General features: G+C 59.0%; 1 protein-coding gene across 5 annotated transcripts in view; it reads left to right on the top strand.

The window, feature by feature from the left end:
- The window catches only part of PRDM15 (PR/SET domain 15), a 49907-nt gene that overhangs the window by 8301 nt on the left and 15946 nt on the right, over positions 1–25660 (top strand). For 2 of the 5 annotated variants that reach the window (XM_036444327.2, XM_036444328.2), the window contains exons 2-15: positions 5408–5453; positions 6073–6166; positions 8086–8239; positions 10893–11145; positions 13766–13867; positions 15431–15667; positions 16656–16785; positions 18168–18349; positions 18434–18528; positions 18939–19026; positions 19697–19756; positions 22916–23083; positions 23954–24048; positions 25067–25198. In XM_036444327.2, coding sequence (XP_036300220.1) covers positions 5417–5453; positions 6073–6166; positions 8086–8239; positions 10893–11145; positions 13766–13867; positions 15431–15667; positions 16656–16785; positions 18168–18349; positions 18434–18528; positions 18939–19026; positions 19697–19756; positions 22916–23083; positions 23954–24048; positions 25067–25198 — 1827 coding nt within the window. In that variant the 5' untranslated portion in view covers positions 5408–5416. Of the gene's footprint in view, positions 1–5407; positions 5454–6072; positions 6167–8085; positions 8240–10892; positions 11146–13765; positions 13868–15430; positions 15668–16655; positions 16786–18167; positions 18529–18938; positions 19027–19696; positions 19757–22915; positions 23084–23953; positions 24049–25066; positions 25199–25660 lie in introns of all 5 variants that reach the window. The other 3 variants (XM_036444330.2, XM_045585260.1, XM_045585261.1) reach the window with 2 other exon arrangements.

The following is a 25660-nucleotide window of genomic DNA, read 5'->3' as shown; positions in this document are numbered from 1 at the left end:
GATTTTAAAAACTAACCGTACAGCTCGGCCAGTGTGGCTCAGTGGTTGAGCATCGACCCATGAACCAGGGGGACACGGTTTGATACCTGGTCAGGGCACATGCCCAGGTTGCAGGCTCAATCCCCAGTAGGGAGCATGCAGGAGGTAGCCGATCGATGATTCTCTCTCATCATTGATGTTTCCCTCTCTCTTCCTCTCTCTGAAATTAATAAAAACACATTAAAAAAAAAACCACAAAATGAAACATCCACTTAACTTGTGTATTATGTGGCATTGACGCAGCTCTGACTCCTGGTGACCCTATGAATGAGTGACAACCACAGTGTCCTATAGACTCGTTCCTGTGGCTTTTTTTTTTATGGAATCAGTTCATCTCCTATGTAGTCCTCCTCGTTTCCTGCTGCCTTCCATTTACCAGTACCCACTCAGTACGTGGCCAGAGATGCATCTGTGGGCATTTTCCCGGAGGGATGACCACTTATGTCCACAGGAAACCCTATGTACGGTTGTGTGTAGAGGCTTTATTTATAGTAGACAGAATCGGGGGGAGGTCCTGTGTTCTCAGTGGGGGAGGGGCTGGGCTGTGCCGTGGAATATTACACAGCAGCGAAAAGGAACGGACTCTTCGGACACACATCAGCCTGCGTGGGTCTGAAGGGCATTTTGCTGAGTTAAAAAAACAAACCAAAAAAGTAGTTTCTGAAGGTCACACACTGTTTGGGTCCATTTCGATGGCATTCCTGAACTGAAACATGACTGATGGAGTCGGGTGGCAGGGAACAGGAGGTGACTAAAGACAACACAGATCGAGGTCCTCCCAGCAGGAGGACAGTCCTGAATCCGGACGGCAGTGCTGGTCGCGTGAGCCTGCACCTGTGATAAAATACACAGAAGCAGGTGCACATGCGCGGGGCCAAGGCCAGTGTTCCTGGTGCTGCCGTTATGTAAGCGTTTCCGTGTTATATACATAGTTACGTAAGCACAAGCCTTGGGAAAAACAGAGTGAAAGGCACACGGGACCTCTCGGTGCTATTTTTGAAACTTCCTGTGAATCTGTAATATTTCAAAACGTAATAACAGCCAGGCCAGTCTTCCCTGTGTGGCTCACCTTGCACGTCTCCCGGGCAGTGCTGCTTTGCACCCCGAAAAGGCTCTGGCCCGTCAGCCAGGCCAGTGGAACAGGTCAGGATGCAGCCCCGTGGCCCTCTGCCTGCCTGTGCCGTGTACGTGGGCAGGGGTGGCCCGGGACGTCTCCGCCAGCTCACAGAGGAAAGGACCTTCGTGTCACTCACTCAGCAGCCTCCTGGAAAGTGCTGGTTTCTGTCCTCACTGTTGGCTGCCTGTGTTTTAAAATGAGGGAGTTTTCATTTTCCAGCGTCTCAACGCCGATTGCCTTTTCTAAAGCCCAGCCCCTGTAGATCACGTTAAAAAGTAATCTTCTGCCACCTCCCGTCCATTCGGATGGCTGCTGCTTTTTAAAAAAACGAGGAACTAACACGAGTGGGAGAGGAGGTGGAGAACCGGGGCTCCGGGCGCTGTTGGTGGGATGGCGAGTGGGGGAGCCGCATGGAAGACGGCACGGAGGGTCCTCCACAAACCAAACGCAGAGCTGCCCTCTGACCGCAGCCCCCCTCTGAGTGTGCGCCCCACAGACTGCAGGCAGGCGCTCACAGAGGTGTGCGTGCACGCCCGTCCCCAGCAGCAGTCAGCACCGTAGTGAGACCTCGGAGCAATCCCAGGGCCAGCCATAGAGGACAGATAAACTGCTCCATCCCGACAATGGAATGCGACTCAGCCTTAAAAAGGAAGGACGGCCCTAACTGGTCTGGCTCAGTGGATAGGGCGTCGGCCTGCGGACTGAAAGGTCCCAGTTTCTATTCCAGACAAGGGCATGTATCTTGGTTGCGGGCACATCCCCAGTGGGGGGTGTGCAAGAGGCAGCTGGTCGATGTTTCTCTCTCATCGACGTTTCTAACTCTCTGTCCCTCTCAATTCTTCTCTGTAAAATCAATAAAATATATTAAAAAAAATAAAAAATAAATTAAAAGAAAAAGGAAGGACTTTCTGGCACACGCTGCAGCGTGAAGGAACCTTGAGGACATGATGCCGAGTGAAATAAGCTAGTCCCAGAGAGACAAGTACTGTGTGCACAGGAGGGACTAGAGTAGTCACATGCCCATTAAATGATCTCTTATTTATTATTATTATTTTTTTAATATACTTTATTGCTTTTTTACAGAGAGGAAGGGAGAGGGATAGAGAGTTAGAAACATCGATGAGAGAGAAACATCCATCAGCTGCCTCCTGCACACCCCCTACCGGAGATGTGCCTGCCACCAAAGTACATGCCCTTGACCGGAATCGAACCTGGTACCTTTCAGTCCATAGGCCGACGCTCTATCCACTGAGCCAAACCAGTTAGGGCTTAAATGATCTTTTAAAAATGGCCTGTGCACATTCTGCCGTCGAGCGGGCCCGGGCTTCCTTCGCCCTCCCTGACGCTGGCTCAGCCCTGTGTGCCGGGGCCTGGGTGCGAGGTCTGCGCTGGGATAAGGGGTTGTTCTTCGGCTTCTCAGGGTGCTGCTGGGTGAGCGCAGGCCTTGGTGCTCCCCGGGGCTGGCGTCCTGGGAAAACACCGTGCTTTTACAGAGAATGTGTGCCACGCTCGCAATGGTCTGAGATTTCTGGGCTTTCCACGCTGCGGGTGGCGGCGGGGCCTCTTCCCATCTCAGTCCTGCCGGGGGGGGGGACTTCTCAGCTCGGAGAGGAGCCAGCCCCTGTACCGCCCACTGAGGTTTGGGTCAGCACAGCCGTCACTGAGGGATGGCACGGGATGGCACACGCTCGCCCTGGGCAGGTGGCCACTGTGGAACCTGGAAGCCACCTTCCCCTTCAGGGAAGCGCTGCTGTAGATTTTTCCCTCTTTGTTGAACGTGTAGGGAGCTGAGGCACTTGCTCGCTTCTTCCAGAGGCAAAAGCTGAGGACATATTTGTTTGGCCAAGTCTGGGTCCTCCCAGCTGCCCCTCGGTGTCCTCCCAGAGGCCCAGACCGCCCTTTGCCCTGCAGCGGGCCGTGGGGGGAGGTCACGCCTGTCCTGCCGCTCCAGGGGAGGCAGTGCTGTAGCGCAGCTTGGTGGTGGGGTGGCCCGGAGTGCCTGGGCGGGAGGGGTGCTGTCTTACTAGAGCTGATAGAATGTTCTCTGGGTGCACTTGCTGGAAAGGCTGCCCTTCCTGGAGAGCGTCATTGCTTTGCAGGATTTGTTGATTAGCACAGGTTTCTTTTTAAACTGTCTTCCCAGTGTGCGTAGCAGGAAACCCTTAAATGACCTTATTTCCACGGCAGTGAAGATTACTTTTTACTTGAAACGAATAAAATTTCCAGATCGCACTGCTAATCTGACCAACTTCTAACTTAGTGGCATACATTGTACAGATGAAGGATTTGAAACTTTCCGACCAGCTCTTGTTATCTGGCGGACCAGTCAGCAGCTATGTGGGCCCTGCTGTACTCGGAGGGTCATGTGCAGAGTGGGTGAGGGCTGGCGTGCGGGAGAGGTGGCCAGTCCACTAGCACCTGGTGCAGCCTGGCACCTCCTGAGAGCTATTCCACAACGAAATAACCAGGGTGTGTTTCTTCCCAGCAGTCTCCACCTGTGCTGCTGGTGCTGCTGGTTCCCGCCTGGTGGCCTCCAGGTCCGGTGAGGGGAGAGCCCTAGGTAAACAGCACACACTTGTGATCCAGCGATGAAAACCGGTGAAGGGAATGTGCAGGGCGCTTCCAGGGAGTGTTACAAGGGCCCAGTTGGGATCAGAAACACTCCCCGCAGAAGTGACAGTTACATGAGACCAGAAGAAGTGACAGAAGAATGAGTAGGCATTGGCCAGCGGCAGCCATGGGGAGGGGGTCCAGGCACAGGAGCAGTGTGGGAGGCCTGGAGGCAGGAAGGAGCTGGGCCGTGGTGGCCCAGAGGGCCAGTGAAGGGGAGGCTGGGGGTTTGGGTTTGGTCCCAGGAACAGTGGGAAGCTGTTAAGCTTTGGGTTGGCAAGTGACATGATTGGGCTCATGTTGTAGGCGGCTCGTGAGCCACATGCGGCTCTTTGGCGCCTTGAGTGTGGCTCTTCCACAAAACACCACGTGCGGGCGCGCACGTCCAGTGCGATTGAAACCTCGTGGCCCGTGTGCAGAAGTCAGTTTTCGGCGCGGGTGAGTCTATTTTGAAGGCATGGCGTTAGAGCACTCAAGGGGCCAAAGAGCCGCCTGTGGCTCGCGAGCCAAGGTTTGCCGACCAGACCCCTGTCCCAGAAGAACCCCGGCAGTGTGGAAAGGGGGGGCCAGCCAGGGTGGAGCAGGGAGAGCCGCCTTCCCGGTGGGAGAAGGTGGGGCGTGGCCCTGGGAGGCCGTGGAGACTGCTGGGAAGAAACACACCCTGGTTATTGCGTTGGCATTTGGGGGCCAATGGAAGCCCCATCTCCCTGCCTGTCTGTCCCCGTGTCCGTTCCCTCGGCCGCAGGGAAGTTCTGTTCTCTGCCGACGGAAGCGCGTGCTCGGCAGAGAGCGTTTTCCTTTGGACTCTGCGTTGTCTGCGTTTCGTTCTTCAAGCTCCTGGGGCGGAGGCTTGTGGGATAACGTTCAGGAGGTGCCCGGCTGCACCCTTTCCCCAAAGGGATGCACAGCAGCGAGGCTCCGACCACAAGGAGGATGCGGGAAGGGTGCCGGGGCTGGCCCATCCGGGATGGAGGGGGGGAGAGGGTATCACCATGGGGTGGCGTCGCACTGCGTGCTTCCCACGGCTGCCGAGCTGAGCCTTCACGTTCCGTTTTCTCTGCCCGGAAGCGGGCTCTGGAGCTGACAGGTGCAGGTCCCCCTGAAACGTGTGGGGGCCTGAGCCCAGCTGCCTCTGTGCCGGTCACTCTGAGCTGTGCCTGGAGGATGACTAGGGAACGGAAGGGACGGGATCTGACAGGTTTTGGGGGGAGCAGGGGCGACCCCTGCACGAGGTCCCGGTTGCTTTAGTCCCGGGAGAGCCGGGCTCCTGGGTTCGGGCCCCAGGCGGCAGCGGTCGCCCTGGGCGAAGTCACAGTCCAGTGAGGAAGGAAAAAGTGACCGTGTGAAAGCGGCTTTTAACACACGGTGGTGTGTTTACTTTACCCACGGAAACACGGCGACCGTAAAAAGATGGACGTGTGAATTCACGAAGGCTTCCTTGCAGAGGCCAGTCAACTCGATGGCTTTTATGAAACACGACGTTATGTTGAGTGAGAACACACGTCAAGGCCCAGCCCCCTCCCACCGTAAAGGGGACACACACACACACACACACACACACACACCTGTGCCTTACAGCCCAGCGCGCGGCGCCTTCAGCAGAAAGCCCGTCACTAACGCTCTCCCTCTCGTGCCCGACAGGTGCCGGCGATGGCGGAGGATGGCAGCGAGGAGATCATGTTCATCTGTGAGTGCCTGGGCCCGCGGTGTGGTGACGTGGCGCCGGCTGTCCGGGCAGAGCCACATCTGCGTGTGGTGACGTGGTGCCAGCCGTTCCGGCAAAGCCACGTCCGCGTTTGGTCTCTATCAGACAGAAGAGCCGTTTCTTGTTCAGTTGCGATGACTTGACTTGCTTTAAAAAACACGATTTATTACATGGGACACGTGTTGCCAGGTGTAGCTCTAACAGGCTCATCTCTAAACTCCCAGCAAAGCTAAGGTGACCAGACGTCCCGCTTTTGGCCAGACAATCCTGCCAAAGGCGGGACGTCTGGTCACCTTAAGCAAAGCGCACGTCGCAGGGGGCGGCGGGGGTGCAGCAGAGTAACCCCAGGGCCTAGAAAGGGGCTTGCGATGCGGTAGGTGGGTGGTGAAAGGCGAACTGGGTGCCTTCTCGTTCACTGTCCTTCCTCGGGAAGCTCTCATTCTCCGTCACCACCGAGGGGACTCGTGCGCATGGAGCTGGGCCTTCTCCTTGGGCACGTCCTGCGTTTGCACTGCTCTGTTTGTGGGGAGCGCTTCGGTCACCCCCATTGGGCTCGGAGCCGAGCAGGGTCCTCCTGGTGACACGGGCCGTCTGTCTGCAGGGTGTGAGGACTGCAGCCAGTACCACGACTCTGAGTGTCCTGAGCTGGGCCCGGTGGTCATGGTCAAAGACTCCTTTGTGCTGAGCAGGGCCAGGTGAGTGAGCGCCTCTGACTGCGTTTACAAGTGCTGCCTGTCTGACGGGGCTGTCCTGTCCGCGTGTCAACTGCGGGGATGGTCTGGGTGCGGGGAGGGCCTGGCTGAGGGGAGGGCCTGGCTGTGGGGAGGTCCTGGGTGTGGGGAGGGCCTGGCTGCAGGAAGGGGAGGGCCTGGCTGTGGGGAGGTCCTGGGTGTGGGGAGGGCCTGGCTGCAGGAAGGGGAGGGCCTGGCTGTGGGGAGGGCCTGGGTGCGGGGAGGGCCTGGCTGAGGGGAGGGCCTGGCTGAGGGGAAGGCCTGGCTGTGGGGAGGGGGAGGGCCTTGCTGCGGGGAGGGTCTGGGTTTGGGGAAGGGCCTGGCTGAGGGGAGGGCCTGGCTGGGGGAGGGCCTGGCGGTCTCACATCTGCAGGAAGGCGGGACTGGCTTGCAGTGAGAAGGACCGTCCTCAGCTCAGGGCCCTGTGGTTTCCCTCCCCCTGTGAACTGAGTGGCGTGCCGCCAGGAGGAGCGGAGACGTGTGTCAGGCTTCAGAGGGATGTCTGTCTCATTCATGGCTCTGAGCAGCCACACTGACCCAGACGGTCTATGGAAGAACAGATCAGTTGGGTTGGTCTATGGGCTGAGGAGCCACGGCCAAGTTATAGGTCTCTTCGCACGGTTTCCCCGTGGCCCGAAAGAAGGCCGCCATCCTACCGTCAGGTGGGCAAGGTGGGGTGGGGTGGAGGCAGCAGTGAGTGCGGGTGGCAAGGCAGAGCCATGGCAGCTTCTGGAAAAGCACGTGCAGATCCAGGCAGGAGGCTCTGTGGCCCTGCCATGCCGTGTGTCCCCGTGGGGGCGTGTCACGTGGGCGGAGCAAGGGCTGAGTGACACTCGGCAGCACTGACCGTGGATGAGGCCTTCTCTCTGCACCTCGTTGCCTCGTCTGTGGATGGAACAGAATAGCAGTGCCTGTGACATCACGGTGCTCATGGTACAGGTCTGGTGCCGGCACTGGAGGCCCTGGCCTCGTCTTACCGGGGCTGTTTTCTAGAAGCCTCCCAACTGGTTTCCCAGCCTCTTTCTTTCTTTCCTTTTCCTCACTGGGGTTAATGTTAATATCCGTGCCTAAAGTAGAGATTGGATCAGCGCTCCCCCAAACCTCCAGCGCTGTCTGTGCCCACAAGCGCCGCTGGGAGCTGTCTGTCCCGCAGTAGGACCCTCCGCCCTTGGCTGGGCTGGCGCTGGAGTCCCGGCCCACGTGCCCTCTCCTCCAGCACCCCTGGACCTTCTCCTGTTTCCCTTAAAGAGCCCGCACCCACCCTCCGTGAAACGGGCGGTTCGGCCCAGCTGAAGCCTCCTCTGGCCTTTGAAATGCGTGGCTCTCTCTGTCTTTCTCGTGGACTTTCCACGTGGCACTTCGTCCCGAAGCTGCCGTAGTCCTCTCTCCCTGGACTGTGCTTCGCTGAGAGGCGTCCTGGCCATCCTGCTGGCCGTCACCCCCGCACCTGGAGCACCGAAGTGTCGGCTCTATCTCTGGTGGGCAGGATGGTCACGTCCTTCAGTGAGTGGCCTCCATCCTGTGCCCCGGGTGGTCCGTGAGAGCCAGCTGTCCATCTCTCAGAACCTTCTATGTCCTGGTGTGAGTGGCTGCCCCAGCCAATGACACTCAGGGACTCGATTTATTTTTTTTGTGTGTGTTTTTTTAATATATATTTTATTGATTTCAGAGAGGAAGAGAGAGGGAGAGAGAAATAAAAACATTAATGATGAGAGAGAAGCATTGATGGGCTGCCTCCTGCACGCCCCACACTGGGGATTGAACCCGCAACCTGGGCATGTGCCCTCACCAGGAATCGAACCGTGACCTCCTGGATCACAGGTCAGTGCTCCACCACCGAGCCACACTGGCCGGCGCAAGGACTCCTTTTGTTCCATGTCTAGGTCATCCCTTCCTTCCAACTTGGAAATCCGACGGCTGGAAGACGGAGCCGAAGGCGTGTTTGCCGTCACGCAGCTCGTCAAGCGGACGCAGTTCGGTCCGTTCGAGTCGAGGAGAGTGGCCAAGTGGGAGAAGGAGTCCGCTTTCCCGCTGAAGGTGAGGCTGTGCCAGGCGCTGGGAGCCGTGCTTTCCGACCGCCCTCCGTGCGAGGGGCACACCGCCACCCAGTGCCAGGGGCTCACAGACCGTTTCCACAAAAGGCCGCTCCTGCCATTTCCACTTCCACAAACACCGAAGAGAGCTAGCGGGTTTGAGGTGTCTGCAGGAGGAGCCCCAAACGGTGCCCCGCCTCTGTTCCCACCAGGGGGCGTGGCAGCCGGAGGAGGTGACCCTTCTGCCTCTTGTCACAGAGGGTGTCAGACTAATAGTTGCCCTCACACCTGTGCAAGCGCATGTACTTGCAAGCTCTTTCTGAAGGAAGGTGTCTGATTGAGGAATCGCAGAGATGCTGGTACAAAGCGTGGCAGCTCTCAAAATCCATCACCAGGACAGGACAGCTTTTATGAGAAAGAGAAAAACGAACTGGGAGTAGCAGGGAGGGCTTAGCAGCGGAGAGTAAGACCCGTGGGAGCTCCAGGGGCCAGGACCCATGCTGCTCACGGCTCTGTCCTGGGCCCAGCCCGGCCCAGCCCCCAGCGAGCCCGGGAACTGGACAGGGGAGGGGCAGGGCGCTGGGGCAGCAGGTAACCACAGAGGACACTCTGCTCAAGGACCCCGAGCAGAGGTCACGTTCAGGGCCAGAGATGAAGTAGGTAACCTCAGGTGTGTGGCTTGGAGACGTGACCTTGCGAGGCAGATTTCGGCACGGCGGGGGAAGGAAAGGCACGTGATGTTCACAGAAAAGAGGGGGACGGGAGGAAGCGAGGCTGTCGGCTGCTCTCCTTCCGGGGACCCGGGCCACAAGCCCCTCTGAACAGTCCTTTGTGCCCGTCCTGGTTTCTCTCAGCGACTCCGTCTGAAGGTCTGGGTCTGGCATGAGCTGTTCTCAGCACAGGCTCAGCCTTGGCACCTGTGTGCCCGGAGGGAGGGAGGGCGGGCCCATGGGGAGCGCAGTCCACACCAGGGGGGTCATTGGGCACCTGGTGGCCCTTCCACCCTCCCCTGAGGGCTCCATCCTCAGAGGGGCCTCCAGCCCCCAAAGAAAACGCTCAGGAGAGGGGAGAGACTCCTTCCTCCAGGCAGGAAGTCACAGGCATCAGGAAATAGGGGCCAGGAGCAGCGTGGTTACTGTGAACTTCAGAATATTCAGGTCTCTCCGCCTGCTCCCTGCCTGCCTTTAACCCGCAAGGATCAGTGCTGGTTTGCAGCTGAGGGCACCCTATGAAGACCGAGGGTCTTGGCTCAGGCCGCTGAGCACCCTGGGATAGAGCCAGGAGAGCTCACGTGTCCTGATTGATGCCCATCGGACCATGGGTACAGCTCAGTGTCCCATTCCCCCTGGGCCACATGTGGGACTCAGGTGCCCAGGCACACCTGGACCAGGCATAGAATTCAGGTGTCCCAGTTCCCATTGAGCCATGCGTACAGCTCCGGTGAGTCAGCGGCACCGGACCAGGCACAGAGCTCAGATATCCCAGAGGCCCCTGGGCCAGGAGGAGAACTCCAGCATCCCGGTTCCTAACTGGGCCGTGGTGGAACTCAGGTGTCACATTGACACCTGAGCCAGGTGTCCCAGTTCCCACCTGGGCCAGGTAGAGCGCAGGCATTCTGATTCCCATCTTCCGAGCTCAGTGTCCGATGGTGCCTGGACGAGGCGCAGAGGCCAGTGGTCTGTGTGCGAGGAGGGAAACTCGGCTGTGACACTTGGACAGGGAGTGGAACTCAGGTGTCCTGTGCCACCTGGACCAAAAGAAGGACTCGGATGTTCTGTGCTCACTCCGGGGGTAAACTTCAGCTGTCCCTCTTCCCAGCTCAGTCATGAGAGACCGCAGGTCTCATGGGAACGCTTGGCCTGGGAGTGTACCTCAGGTTATTATCAGTACACCTTGGCCCAGGAGTGTACCTCAGGGTATACTCAGTACACCCTTGGCCTGGGAGTGTACCTCAGGTTATTATCAGTACACCTTGGTTCAGAAGTGTACCTCAGGGTATACTCAGTACACCCTTGGCCTGGGAGTGTACCTCAGGTTATTATCAGTACACCTTGGTTCAGAAGTGTACCTCAGGGTATACTCAGTACACCCTTGGCCTGGGAGTGTACCTCAGGGTATACTCAGCACGCCCCTGGCCTAGGAGTGTACCCCAGGTTTCCTTGTACCACCTGGGCCCACTCATAGAACTGCCCAGGTCCCCACCTAGACCACAGCTCAGCATCAGGTGTTCCCGTTTCTGCATAGAACTCGTGTCCCCGTGGTGCCTGGACCAGGGGTGGAGCTCTGATGTTCCAGGCCCGCCTATCCAGTAGAACTCGGCTCTCCCTGGACACCTGGATCTTGCACTGTGTCCACTGCTGTCTGTTGCCTATGACCAGCCTGACCTGTGTGAGACCCTCGGAGCTACTGTAAACAGGACCAGTGCAGAGCTTCATGTGTCCTCCACAGTAGAACCGTCTAAACTGCTTAGCGCCTCCCCACACACACGCTGACACACACAGACACACACACACACACACACACACACGCTGACACACACACAGACACACGCACACACACACGCTGACACGCACGCACACACGCACACATGCTGACACGCAGACAGTGGGTAACAGGATCCTCCCCGGCCCGGCCCCTGGCGGGCGTGCTCCCCTCAGGTGTTCCAGAAGGATGGGCACCCCGTGTGCTTCGACACCTCCAACGAGGACGACTGCAACTGGATGATGCTGGTGCGGCCGGCGGTGGAGCCCGAGCACCAGAACCTGACGGCCTACCAGCACGGCAGCGACGTGTACTTCACCACCTCCCGGGACATCCCCCCGGGCACGGAGCTGCGCGTGTGGTACGCGGCCTTTTACGCCAAGAAGATGGACAAGCCCATGCTGAAGCAGGCCTGCGCGGGCGTCCACGGTACGTGGGAGCCTCCTGGCTGCACCCGGGAAGCCGGCGTGAGTGAGGAATGGTGCTGGCGAGCTGGCTGTGCCTGGGGAGGACGGTGGGGTGGTCTTGACCCCCTTGTCCGGGCCTGTTGTTCTGTTTATTAAATATCCAGCTGGTAGACAGAGCCCACCCCGGAGCCAGACGCCTGCTGGCGGGAGGTTGTACCCCTCAGCTCTGCTGCAGTAAGTCCTCCGCGCTCTCCGCACGGTGACTCAGCCTCGTCTCTGAGGTTGTGCTTGTCCCTGGTTTGGGCGGAGGAAACCGGCCACAGGGAGGTGAGGAGCCTGCCCTGGTCCCAGCGCGGGAGACGGAGGAATCTGGCTCCCGGGTGGGGCTGTCACCTTGCAGCCTCCTCCAGAACCGGGGTGTGTGCATCCACTTGTGTGTGCACACGTGTGTGTGTGTGCAAAGAAATACCCCGTGACAGTCATACGTGTGATTGGCTCAACCCTGATGCTTCTATTGGAAAAGCAAATCATAGTGCGTATCTGACAAACCAGGGTCCAGGAAAAATAAACAAATAAAAGCTGAGTGACTAAATAAATAAATAACATGCTGTCTTCACCTTAAAAAATCTTTCCTGCCTGTGCATCTTGGTGGCACGGGTCCTTTCCATGGCCCCGAGAGACCCCAGGACGCGACTGGCACCAGGCTTTGCTGGCCTGTCCAGGGTCACCGAGCTCTTCTGACCTGGTCTCCTGGTGCCTGATTCCTCGTGGCACAGGCAGCTGACGCCCTGTGTGCCTGGGAGCAGCCAGACGGCATGTCAGCATTTGGGTTGTTCGAGGCTGACCTTGTCATTTGTGTCCTGGACGATGGCACACCCCTCACGACTCTCAGGGTCAAGGCCAAAGCAGAGCCTGGTGCCACTTAGCGGAGTTACCGTTGTCCTGTGTCTTTATCTGCTGGAGAGCTTTCTGTCATCTGGAGCTGGTTTTGGAGACGATAGATTTTAATGAAATTAGTCCTAACCACTCTCAGTCAGGAATATGAGGGCAGCTAGTTCCTCCTCTGTGCTTCTGAGAACGGGGTGCGGGGGAGGGAGGGGGGAACCTAATAATTATGTCAGACAACCAGCATAAACTGGAAGGCAGGCTCACCCCAAGCAAGGCTTTGAGTTGGGAAAATAAGTAAGCAACTTAGGTACTCTAACATTTTAGAAATACTTTTTATGGTTTTCTGTTTGAGACAAATGGCAAGCAGATATTTCTGGAAATGCATGGAAAGTGATTGACTCCTCTTACCTATGTGGTTAGTGGGATTCTTTATTTCTCTTCCTCCTGAGAGCACTGCCTGCTGAGTGATCATGTAGCCCTGTCCGTGCTGGTAACTCGCAGGTAGGCCTTTCCCCGGGGCCTGAGGTAACGCCCACCTGTGTGTGCCAGGCCCATGGGCCAGCTAGTGACATAGCGGCTGCCCAGGCCCCCTGCGCTGCCTCTGCCCGCCTTTCCCCCGATGCCAAGTGCATGAGCACTCTCAGTTCTGGGTGATTCAGTTCAGGGCCCAGGCGTTGCTGTGCAAGTGGCCCACGTGTGTCCACATGAGCTGTATAGTGAGCGAGCGGACGTAGTGTTGATGGCTTATGGCCTCGGTCCAGCTCTGATCAGCCAGGCAGGGTTAGGGAGACCAGGCTGGGCCAGAAGATCAGGACCCCAACATTTAGGTCCCATGAGAGCACCCGTAATTTTTTTTAAAGGAGCTGCAGTTCCCCTCCTCAAAGTCAAGGCCTCCCTCTGTCCTCCATGGACCCCAGTCATCTCCCTTCTTAGCCCCCGGGATTCTGCAGGGAAGAACTGGAGGCACTGCAGGACAGCAGCCTCCCGCCCCGGGGGCCATTCAGACCCAAATCCAGATTAAGTGGGTGTAAGACTTCAGTTTCTTGGGGACACAAGCATGTGTGGCCGCTGCCCGAACAGCGCGTTACAGAGTATTCCCATCTCTGCACAGAGTGGTGGGCAGCGCTGGGCGAGGTGGCCGCCCCAGGCCCAGGGCACACTGACGGCTGTTTGAGCCCCTTGTTGTGCGAGCCGATGAGAGACGGGGGAATTGGGTTTTGTCTGTAGGATGCATTTTTTTCCCTCGAGGTTGTATGAAGGATGGGCCTGGTCCCACTAGACCCGTGGTCAGTAAACTGCGGCTCTCGAGCCACATGCGGCTCTTTGGCCCCTTGAGTGTGGCTCTTCCACAAAATACCATGGCCTGGGTGAGTCTATGTTGAAGAAGTGGCTTTAGAAGAAGTTTAAGTTTAAAAAATGTGGCTCTCCAAAGAAATTTCCATCGTCGTGCTGTTGACATTTGGCTCTGTTGACTAATGAGTTTGCCGACCACTGCCCTAGACTGGCTTCCTGGAGGATGATCCGTTTCTGCGACTGGAGACAGTCCCTGCCTCAGCCGCTGCGGCTCTCGGAGCTCCGTGTCCTCAGCTGTGACACGAGGACATCCCGAGCACAGTGGCGCCGGGGCCATTGGAAGTGGTCCCCGAGCGATCGCTGTGTCACTGCCGCCTGCAGGACAGGTGGTTTCTGCTGGGCTGGGCTGGGCCTTCATGGACAGACGGATGGCGGAGGGTCACCTTGTCTCTCTCTTGAAGCTGCAGGCACCCCGGACAGCAGCGCCCCGGTGGAATCGGAGCCGAGCCCGTGGGTGTGCAAAGTGTGCTCCGCCACCTTCCTGGAGCTGCCGCTGCTGAACGGTAAGACAGGCCGGGGGGCAGGCTGTTGGGCCAGAGTTCTGAAAGCCCTCTGCTGAGGCCACTGAGACGGCTCTCCAGCACACCATCCCTTTGGACAGCAAAATGCATGGCGTCCGAGGCTCCCTGCTTTAGTGAGCCTCAAGCCTGTCTCCCAGGCCTGCGTGCCGTGCCAGGGAACCAGCCTCGCCCAGTGCCTCCCTCAGGTCAATGACCCTGCACCCAGTGCCTCCCGCAGCCCGGTGACTCCCCTCCACCCAGTGCCTCCCGCAGCCCGGTGACTCCCCTCCACCCAGTGCCTCCCCAGCCCACTGCCTCCCCTCCACCCAGTGTCTCCCCAGCCCGGTGCCTCCCCTCCACCCAGTGTCTCCCCAGCCCACTGCCTCCCCTCCACCCAGTGTCTCCCCAGCCCACTGCCTCCCCTCCACCCAGTGCCTCCCCAGCCCACTGCCTCCCCAGCCCACTGCCTCCCAAGCCCAGTGCCTCCCAGCCCACTGCCTCCCCAGCCCAGTGCCTCCCCAGCCCAGTGCCTCCCCAGCCCAGTGCCTCCCCCGCTCCGGCTTTTACACTCTGGCTTGAAGCGCCTCTGCGTATCTGGCATCACGAGATGCCCGTAAGCTCAGCAGTGTGTTGCAGTGTGTTGCAGTGGGGGCGGGAGCTCTGTATTCTGTCTCGTCTTTCCAAGTGTTGGCAGCCAGGCGCACTCGTTGTTGCCTTGTTCTGTGCGGCTGAACTGCCAAACCCTTCCTCTGACATGTGTCACACAGCACTGTGTCTGCGTGTAATTTTATTTTTCTCCCTCATTCTTGAGGGCACTCACCCAGCAGTGCCCCTCCGTATGGGACAAATGAAGGCGTAGCGGCCACTTCATACAGCGCCTGAGTCCTCCCAGTGGAGCTTTCCAATAGGAAGAATGAGTCCTGGGCCCGTGAGTGCCAGGTGCCTTCCGTCATCTGGTGCATCAGTCCACCTCCCGCCAGTCCTCCCTCCTTCCTGCTGTGCGGCTGGGCTGTGCTGGACTCACCTTCAGGGGGACTGGCCACTCTCGTCCAGTTTTCTTGTCTTGGGAGGCCTCTGAGGCCTTCTTCAGTTGAAAACAAAGCCCAGTTTTTGTCTTTTTGCTTTTATGCAGTGTTTTTAAAGACATGGTGTTTATCACAAATTGAACATTGCTCTTTTCCTCTTAGAGGTTACGTTTTTAAGTAATCCTGTTACGTATTGTGGAAAAATTAGAAAATGCAAATAAGCTTAAAGACGAGAAGCAAAATTGCCTAGACTGTCACCATGGAGAGAGACATGCTGACATGCCTTCCACTGCCCCTTCGCACGTGCGTGTGTGCGCAGGCTTCCATTTGTACAGAACCGCCCTGCGCTTCTCACTGACTGACTTTAAAAACTAGTTGTGGATGGGAATGCTTTCTTTTCAAAAGCAGTGGGAATGCAGGTTACCTCTGCAGAGGGCACACTATTAGCAAGTAAAGTTGAAAACAGAAACAAGCAGTGGGGAGGGAGCGGACACTGACCAGCTGCCTCCCGCCCCTGTGCGCCCGCCTCCCTCTCCTGCAGAGCATCTGTTGGGTCACTTGGAACAAACCAAAAGCCTCCCCGCGGCCAGCCAGCAGGAAGGGGCTCCAGAGAGGGAACCTGAGGGGCCTCGGGGGGAGCCTCCTGCAGTTCCCAAGAGCATCACCTCCACCAAAGAGCAGAAGAAAAAGCCTCGAAGGGGGAGGAAACCCAGAGCCTCGAAACCAGAACAGAAACCGGAACAGCCACTGGTCATCATTGAAGACAAGGAGCCTGCAGGTGAGGGCTGGCCCTGGGGGCGGGGCCAGCAGGTGAGGGCTGGCCCTGGGGGCGGAGCCAGCAGGTGAGGGCTGGCCCTGGGGGCGGGGCCAGCAGGTGAGGGCTGGCCTGGGGGCGGAGCCAGCAGGTGAGGGCTGGCCTGGGGGCGGAGCCAGCAGGTGAGAGCTGACCCCAGGGGCGGAGCCTGCAGGTGAGGGCTGGTCCCGGGGGCGGAGCCTGCAGGTGAGGGCTGGCCCCGGGGGCGGAGCCTGCAGGTGAGGGCTGACCCTGGGGGCGGAGCCAGCAGGTGAGGGCTGGCCTGGGGGCGGAGCCAGCAGGTGACCAGCAGGCTATGCTCTGTGGACCTGACGAGGTCTGAGGGGTTAGACTTCCTGCACAGTTTCCCTTTTGCACACCGGCCAGGGCCAGTGCAGAGGCAGGACCCTCTTCGGCGATGAGTTCATTAGCGGTTAGTTGCATTAGGAAGGCATGTAGGAGGCAGGTGGGAGGACCAGTGCTAATTTTCATGTGTGATCTTCCCCCGTTTGGTTTGTCCAGAGGTTCGGACCCAGATCCCTATAATTGTGGTTATGTCATACTTGTCTCTTGTGCTTGCAGTTACCTGCTTTTGGACATATTCAGGTTGGATTGTCTAATATCAAAATTAATATCTTTAAGTCTCTGACACCCCTAATTTAATACATTTAAGATCCCAATATGTGTGAAAATGTTTTGCTTTGGGTTGGTATGCTGAGGGATTGAAATAGTGCTCGGACTGCTGTGGTTTTAAAAAAGCATCACAATGTATAACCGAGTTTTGAGTTATGAATACCATCTTGATTTTCTGTATATACAGATAAACATGTAGGTTCTAGAATATCTAGTCTTCCTTTCCTTTGTTAACCATGTAAGCCTGGCCCGGCTGCGGTGCCCTGGGCGTACCGCTTTGGCTGGCTGTGCTCAGTCCCCTGGCCAGCTGTGACGTGGCGGTCCCGTTCTGTCCGCACAGAGCACGTGGCAGAGATCATCGCCGAGGTGCCACCGGACGAGCCGGTGCCTGCAGCGCCGGACCAGCACATCATGGAGCTGGTTTTGGGGAAGCTGGCCACCACCACCAGCGAGGCCACCTCAGTGCCCAAGTGAGTCCTGCCTCTGCGCTCGGGGCAGGAGGCGGGGGCAGCGGATTCGTGGGGAGAGGGGTGTGCTTCTCGTGGTGGAAGCGGATGAGTGTGTTTCTGAGCAAGCAGCAGAAACTCTGGACCCAGGAGCTTAATGGTGCGTCCACCGTGCAAACAGTGTGAGAAATACTTTTATTGTGGTAAAGTAGACATAACATGAACTTTACCATCATGATCAGCTTTAAGAGTATAGGTCAGTGGGTTACTTACATTCACTATCTTTATCTTCCTTAAAGTGAAACTCCATACTTATTTAATAGTTATTCCTTATCCCCCGACCCCCAGCCCCTGTCTGTGAATCTGAACACCCTAGGTGCCTGTGTAAGTGGAATCACACAGTATTGGTCCTTCTGCGATGGGCTTACTTCACTCAGCATGATGTTCTCAAGGTCCATCGAAGGGTAGCCTAGGTCAGAATGTCCTCCCTTTTCAGGCTGAGTAACATTCACGGTGGTATGGACCAATTAGTTTATCCATTCCTGCTTCTGTGGGTACCTGGGCTGCCTCCCCTCTTGCCCCCCCCCCCCAATATATATATGAGTAATATGCAAATCAACCAATTGATGGAATGACCAGAATGACCGCTCGACCAGTCGCTGTAAGGTGCATTGACCACCTCTTGGTCCCTTCCCCTGTTGTCAGGCTCTGATCACTGATGGCGAATGGGGATCTGGGGGTGGGTGACAGTGGGGGGTGGGCTCAAATATTGCTGCTGTTATAAAGCAGTTTTGTATCTGCATTCCTTACTTTGTGTTTTCTCTTTCTTTCAGTGGACAAAGACAATACTTGTATTCTGTTGTCATTCTTAGGAAATGATTGTCTTGACGCTGAATAAGCTGGTGGCAGTTTTTTCTCCACCAGCTCTCTTGGGGGTCCTCTTACTTTTGTCAAAGTGCGCCTGGTCCTTGGTAGGCTGGAATCCTGTGGAAATACTGAAACCAAAGTCATGTCTGAAGGCTGTTGTCTGTTTACTTATTTACAGTCTGTCTGAGTGGCCAGAGAGTTTCCATGGGAACAGTCAGGAACACACAGCGGAAGACACTGTAAAAATCAGGATCAGGGAGAATATAAGACAGCGGAGGCCGGGCCTGTGAGGACAGCTGCAGGGCCCTGGCTGCTCCAGCCGAAGCGCACGTCCCGTGTGACGCTTCCTGGTGGCCAGAGGCAGGCGCCGTCAGATGTGTGCCTGGTGCCCCTCCTTCCGGTGCCCCGGCTCCGGGCGATGCCGAGCTTGGCCCCCTTCTCCCATCGTGCTGGGACGATTTGGAAGGACCCCTTCCAAGATGACTGTAACCTTGAACTCAGTGTCCCACCTGTCTTCCCGCTCCCCTCCCACCCGGCAGGTTCCCGCATCATCAGAGCAGCAGCATCACTCTCAAGAGGAGTCTGATCCTCTCCGCCCGGCACGGCATCCGGCGGAAGCTGGTGCGGCAGCTGGGGGAGCACCGGCGGGTGTACCAGTGCGGCACCTGCAGCAAGGTCTTCCAGAACAGCAGCAACCTGAGCCGGCACGTGCGCTCGCACGGTGAGTGCCAGCCGCTCAGGGACGGGGCGCGCGTGGCTCCGGCCGAACAAGTCGTGGATCGGCTTGTTCTTGTCGGCTCCGCAGGGGACAAGCTGTTCAAGTGCGAGGAGTGTGCGAAGCTGTTCAGCCGGAAGGAGAGTCTGAAGCAGCACGTGTCCTACAAGCACAGCAGGAACGAGGTGGGCGCAGCCGCCATCCCCCCACAGCTATGGAGGAAGCAGGCCACGGACCGAGCAGTCAGGCTGGGGAGGGAAGTGAGAGCCAGGAGAGAGGAGAGGACCACAGCGCTGAGCCCCGCGGTTCTGGACGCACCCAGGTGGCCCGGCCTGGCGCGGACAGGAGCTGGAGGAGTGGCGGGGGCCGGTGGCCCTCGGGCTGGGCGGGGGCCTGAGTATGGGGTGCTCTTTCTAGGGCAATGGGGCGGGAAGAGTGAAAATGCTTCATGTTCCTCAGCGGAGCAGGAGAGCAGGAGAGAAACGTCGTAAACCACACACCCGTGGAAGGTGCTAGAATGTTTCATCCGGGAGCTCGCTCTGCCTGAGCCTCCCCGGGGCTCCCCCTCCTCTCTGACGCGCTGCCCTCTGCCCAGGTGGACGGCGAGTACAGGTACCGGTGCGGCACCTGTGAGAAGACCTTCCGCATCGAGAGCGCGCTGGAGTTCCACAACTGCAGGACAGGTGAGCGGCCGGCCCCGGCCCTGAGTCCCAGGAGACGGGGTGGGAGCTGGGGGACAGCAGGAGGGGGTCAAGGTAGAGGTCACAGATAACCCCGCCACGCGTGTTGCTTCCGAGCAGTCATTAGCTGGCCTGGAGACAGATGGAGACGTCCTGTGTCTAAAGGAACTTATGTCCCCACTCCCTCTTACACATGCCCCACGTGTGAGATTCCACGCATGCCACCTCGCTGAGCGTGGTGGCGAGCAGCCGTGTCGGATCTGTGCTAGGACCACGTGAGAGCGGGAGGTGGGTGGGTGCTGCCTGCAGGAGTGATGTCTCCCACTCGTCGGCAGGGGCTTCGGGATCCATTACCCTCCCTTCTGCATGGAGCTGCCCGTGTCCAGACCACGTTGTCCTGAGTCCACTTCTGTCCGCCAGTCTCCAGGAGTGACAGGGACCCTCGTTTCCTCATGCTGCCACGAGCCCGCGCTGCGGGGGCCTCCCTGGGCCCGGGCAAGCGTGCTGGGCCCTGTCTCTGGGCAAGCTGGCAGCTGGCAGGCACAGGTGCCGTAGACATACTCGCGGCCGGCAGGAGGCAGTGGCTCAGGCGCCCAGCCCACGGACAGCCCCGCCCCGCCCCCACCGCTCGCCCCTGCGCTCCGTGGGTGACTTGCGCTCTCCCTCTCTCCAGGAACCCTAGCACACCCGGGAGAGGGGGGGACCCGTGGCAGTCGGCTTAGCGACCTACCAGGTTAGCCTGCGATACCGAACCCTTCCTGTCGACCCTCTGTGTGCGTCCCTGTATCTCTGTGCGGGTTCCTGGTCAGGCGGGGCTCCGGGGACCCTGAACCGGCCTTAGCCAAGTCTCCACAGCCCCTCCCTCCGCAGCCGGCGCCTGCCCGGCAGCGCCCGCTGGGACCCTGCTTGGCTCGTTTGTGTGTGTGTGTTTGTCGTGTGGGAGGGTCCCGCCTGGCGTGTCCCGTCCATGGCGCCTCGCTCCCATGGCGGGACTGTTCCGAGTGGCAGACAGGTCCTGTTTCACCCGAGCGCCAGCTGCTCCGCAGCCTCTGTGTCTCCGGCTCTAAGTGGCCTTGGCAGCTTTCGGACGGACTTCCGTTGTGTCGCACACCCACATCCTGAGCCTGCACCCCGCTGCCCCAGACCGGCAGGTCCCCCCGCAGTCTCCGTGCTGCGCCCGCGGTCAGCCAGCCTTAGCCTGGGCTGTTGTTCTGAGTCGGACCACGCCCATGCGGCCGCTCGCAGGTCTGCGTGCCTGCAGGAACGGGGCGGCTGCCAGGGGTCCGGAGCAGGAGCGGCACCCGCCCGGTGTTCGGGGAGGGACTCAGGGTCCAGGAAGAGGAGGTGTCCTCTGGAGCCGTCTCTCTGGACACGGGTGAAGCCGAAAGTGACAGGAGGCGGAGCCCCGGGCTGCACCGCGGCCAGAGTTCTGACAAAGCAGACCTTTCCTCCGTCACATGGAAGTAACGGCGGCAGCTGGAATGCCCCTTCTCCTTCCTGAGAGGCTCTTTCAAAGGGTACAAGTTCTGATGGAAAGTAAGAGATGAGCCTGATAGGGAGCTTATTTGCCAAATGCAGCATTCGCATACTGTTACGCCTTTTTATGTGTTCACATAAGAAAATGTGTGTCTTCCATAGGCCATTAAGCCAAGAATTTGTCCCAGGGGAGGGAGAAACTTTGAAACGTATCGTCTTCTGGATTTTTCTCATGCTTCCTCTCAGCAGGGCCTGCCCCGGGTGTGACAGGTGTGGGTATAACTCTTCTGAGTGGTCCCTGAATGCCCTTGACCATCAGACTATGCTAGTGAATAGCAAAGCTTCACATCCAGGCTCCCATGCAGGTCGGCTCCCTGGAAATCTGCTGTCTTATCTCTGGATGACCCTGCGCCCACACCCTCACAGATCCCAACTGATAGACATCTGTTCTCAGCCACTGCATTTTATTAAAGTGCTAGAGGCCCGGTGCACGAATTCATGCACAGATGGGGTCCCTCGGCCTGGCTGGCGAGAGGGGCTGTGGGAAGTTGGCTGGCCAGTGGGGGGGGGGGGGGCCGCGGGAGGTTGGCCAGCTGTGGGAGGTTGGCTGGGGGAGCACACTGATCACCAGGGGGCGGCTCCTGCATTGGACATTTGCCCCCTGGTGGTCAGTGTGCATCATAGCAACCGGTCAACCTGTCATTTGGTCGTTCTGTTGCTTAGGCTTTTATATAGAGAGATAAATGTAGACCCCAAAGCCACCAGGGCTGTTGGTGGAGAGAGTTGTTGTTGGAACCAGATGCCCATCTGCATTCCTAACCTGGTGACTGGATGCCACACAGGAAACCCACCCTGAGTGAGGGACGTGCCCACAGCCCTGCCCACTCCTTCTCCCTGAGCAGATGAGCCGGGAATAGTTGCAGGTGATTTCTCACCATATGCTGGAGGGCCTCGTGAGAGAGAAAGCTGAAGCCACGGGCACGCTGTACCTTCCACGCTAGTGGGGCGCCTGCCCGGGGCGGCGGCTCACCTGTGCTGTGAGCACCTGCCCGGGAGGGGGGCTCACTGGGTGGTGTTGCAGGCGCGGGGAGGGTGGGGTCTCTGTGATCTGGTGGGACAGCCCAGGGACCGTGTGGCCTCCACAAAGCAGATGCAGACGCCCTTGGACTGGTGGTCCCACCCTAAGAAGCCGTGCTCAGGAGATTGAGCAGAAAGGGGAGGTCACTGAGTTATCTGCAATATGGAAAACAATGCAGTAAACTGTGGTAAAGGGGCCAAGTGCACTGTTACATAGCCACTGAAATAAGCGTGAACATGTTTTGCACACTAAGCACACATACTGCATACGTGTGAGTGTGTGTACAGGGGATCATGTAGATGCACCTGGGCTGTGCATCGGGGTCACCTAACCTCCCCCCCCCCCACCCGCCTGGACATGTTGGTGTCACACTGGCTGTGTGAGGGGGCGCTGCAGGACATCCACCTACCAGGCCGGCCCCCACAGAGGACGGTGTGGCCCACGTGTGTCTGAGACCCTGTGTGTGTGTGTAGGGGGGTGTGTTTGGAGGGAGCAGGGGGTATTTAAACGCACCAGGGCTCCGTGCACAGCACAGTGAGAAGCCATCAGATTCAGGGTAGGAAGCAGCAGGGCTGTGTGAGCCTCAGTGATCTGTGTGTTTGGCAAACGTTTGCTGACTCCAGGAGCAGGTCAGCGGGCTGGAGCCCCAGGCCCGAGACAAGGATGTCACGGTGTGTCCTGAGGCCTCCCTCTGAAGGGGGATGCCCCCGTGACCCACTCTGTCCTGCCCACCAGCAGGGGGACCCGGCGGGGCCATGGGCAGTGAGAGCTGCCTTAGGGCTTGTGGGGGCACAGATCCCTGGATGGGGGTGGGTTGAGGGGCAGAGCACAGCACAACACGGAGAGGGTCGGGGCCTGTGCTGGGTACGAGGCCCTGAGATCCCTGAACCAAGGGGAGAGCCCAGGGGGTCCGGGCAAGGACAGACTGCTGGAGGGGTGCTGGCGCCATGCAGGTGCCCGCTGCCCATGCTCACCCAGTGCAGGCCTTCAGGGGGCGTCCTGGTGCCTGGAGGGAGGGCGCAGTGCCACAGAGGGAGCAGGTGGGGACTGGCCCATTCCCAGGGGAGCACTGTGGGCAGAATCGTTTGGATGCCATGGGGGCGAGGAGTGTGGTGGAGGATGTGGCTGGGCTTGGGGCAGGAGGAGGTGAGCTGAATCTTGGGAACCAGCCCTCCAGCCTATGCTTGGACAGCAGCACGGGTGACCTGGCCTCCTGGCCGCGTGGTCCTCGCGCATCTCCTTCACCCACGCCCACTGCCACTCCCACGGCCGCGCCGCGGAGCCTGCATCCGCCGCCGTTGACCTAAAAGCTGCCGTGTCTGCTTGCTTTCTGGACAGATGACAAGACGTTCCAATGTGAGATGTGTTTCAGATTCTTCTCCACCAACAGCAACCTCTCCAAGCACAAGAAGAAGCACGGGGACAAGAAGTTCGCTTGCGAAGTCTGCAACAAGATGTTCTACCGCAAGGATGTCATGCTGGACCACCAGCGGAGGCATTTGGAGGGTGAGCACCGCGCAGGCAGGCTCGGTGGGGGCGGGGGGCGTGTTGTCACCAGCCCTCTGGCCGCAGGTCCGCCCCGCCACCATCCGATGGAGTCTTCGAGCCGCGGGGAGTCAGCTCGGGCCGAGGGAGGGTTCGGGGTGTCGGTGGGAACTGTGGGGACAGTGGGAACGTCCTGAGTACCCAGGAGGGAAAGCTAAGGAAACACGCTCTGTAGGAGTGAGTGCTATGCAGTCGTTACAGTTCCTCGGGGAGTTTTCAGCACTCTGGCAAAGTGCTTTCCACACGAGAGAAAGCAGGAAGAAAACGGAAACTGCACAGGTGAGCACTCCACCGTGTGCGTGGAGCGGCATCCAGGCAGAGGCGTTGGGGGGCCCTGACTGGTTTTTCCTGGCTCCTCTGTGCACCCCAAGAAGCCCCGAAGTCTGAAACCCATAGGGTTTTATTATCAGCTGACTCTGCATCGAGGCCCTAATTCAGCTGGTTTAATTTGAAGGATGAGCGTTAGCCTCTTTAGTAAAAAGCCTGCCTACTTAGAGCCGTCTCCGAGAAGCCTGCCTTGTCACTGGGCGCAGACACCGCTAGGTCGTTCGCTAGAACCTTCCACGCCGTGAAGTGGAAAACACTCGCTGCCCTCGCATTCCCAGAGGTTTCAGGTGCCAGAGCCCTGTCACCGAACCGAGGCTGCTGCAGTCTCTTCTCTCCCGGGAGCCTGTGCGCAGCGGTTAGCGCTGATGCTCATGTCAGAGCCCAGGGACGCCCACCCCCGCTCACTCATGAGTCTCACACTGTCATCCTCTGAATGACACTGGCTGCAGCGGAACTGACCGATGTCACGTATTTCCTCTCTCGCTCGGGCGGTGGGCACGCCAGGCGTCCGGCGGGTGAAGAGGGAAGACCTGGAGACCAGCGGGGAGAGCCTGGTGCGCTACAAGAAGGAGCCTTCCGGGTGCCCCGTGTGCGGCAAGGTAACGCCCGCCTGCCCCGTCACCCAGCACACAGCTCATCGCTTCCCGCCGTTACGGGTCGGAGCTCTGCCCACTGCCTGCTGGGGACGGTTCCGGGGGGACATGACTCTCGGGTTGTCCTAAGCTGCAGTGTCCACTCACTCGTGGCCTCGTCACTGTGATCCTTCGCTGTTGAGCTGTGTTTCCGGCGAGGGAGCCTAGGGATGAGTGCTTCCTCGTTTAGAGCCCCTTTCCTTGTTTGCCACCATCTCCGCTGGCGTGTGCCCGGGCACATGCGCGCGCGCTCTCTCTCTCTCTCTCTCTCTCTCTCTCTCTCTCTCTCTCTCTCTCTCTTGGCATCTCTGAGACGTGTCCCTTGGCAGAGATGAGAGCCGCTCCCCGGGGAAGGCCGTCCTGGGGCTTAATTCTGTCTGTCGGTGCTTGTCTCCTCCGTGGCATTTCCGAGTGACAGCACCAGCAACTGCATGTTCCCTGAGTGAGCGAAGCACGATGTCACCCTTGGGAGCAGGTCCGTTCAGGCGACCCCTTAGCGTGACCTTAAATGCCCAGCAGTGCACTGCCCATCAGAGGCCCCGGTGCCGTCAGCCGTGCGGGAGCCACGGAAGTGGGGTGCTCTTTGTGAATGAGCTCTGCGGCCTTGGCTCTCCTCAGACCCGCCTCCCATGACGAGGACGTGCAAAGGCCCAGGGGTAGGGACCGTGTCCCTCTTGGTTGCAGAGCACTTGCTGCAGGGGGACCCGGGGGGTGGGGAACTCCCACAGGGGCTCCCCGCCCCCACCAGCTGGGGTCGTCGGGGACATAAGCACCGGCCTGGGCTCGGTAGTTGCTGGGTCTCAGCCACACACAGTCCCGTTAGCAGCTGCCAGTCCGGACAGAGAGCGATGGTCGCAGGTGGCAGCCAGGGCCCGTGGCCGGAGTGTTGACCTTTGCGAGAGGAGACGGAGCTGCTGGTGGTTACGGTTTGCGCAGCGTGGCCCATGCTGTGAGCGGCGCCCCCACGTCACCTCTCCGCCCGCAGGTGTTCTCCTGCAGGAGCAACATGAACAAGCACCTGCTGACCCACGGCGACAAGAAGTACACCTGCGAGATCTGCGGCCGCAGGTTCTTCCGCGTGGACGTGCTCAGGGACCACATCCACGTCCACTTCAAGGTGCGCGCCGCCCCGCGCCCGCCGCCCCGGCCGCTCACACGGGGTGGGGGCCTCGGGCCAGCGTCCTGACCGCCGGTCAGCTTGGCCACACGCCTCGCGTCAGAGGCGGCCTTGTGCCCGTTGGCTGGCCTCGGGCAGCCCCACTGCAGGGCTCCAGCCTGGTGCCGCCCGCCGGGCGGACGGGGTGCGGGTTTGCTTCCCTTCTCCCTGCCCCAGGGAAGTGAGGAGGTGGCCGGGGCTGGGGAGGCGGCCAGGACTTGGGGCCATCGGGCAGGAGAAGTGCAGATCCAGGGGAGACGGAGATGGAGGTGGTGCTGAGGCTTGGGTGATGAAGCTGGGTGCCCACGCTTGTCACCGGCCTGCAGCTCAGTGATGAGCAGTTCCCAGCCCAGTGCACGTTGGGGTTTGTCTGGGCAGATGCTGGAGAAAGTGGGGCAAGGCAGGATTGTGGGGGCTCCAGTG

Source organism: Pipistrellus kuhlii, unplaced genomic scaffold, assembly GCF_014108245.1.
Source record: "Pipistrellus kuhlii isolate mPipKuh1 unplaced genomic scaffold, mPipKuh1.p scaffold_m20_p_2, whole genome shotgun sequence".
Taxonomy (NCBI): Eukaryota; Metazoa; Chordata; class Mammalia; order Chiroptera; family Vespertilionidae; genus Pipistrellus; species Pipistrellus kuhlii.
The sequence above is the reverse complement of the archived record's forward strand: the minus strand, read 5'-3'. Positions and strand labels throughout refer to the sequence as shown.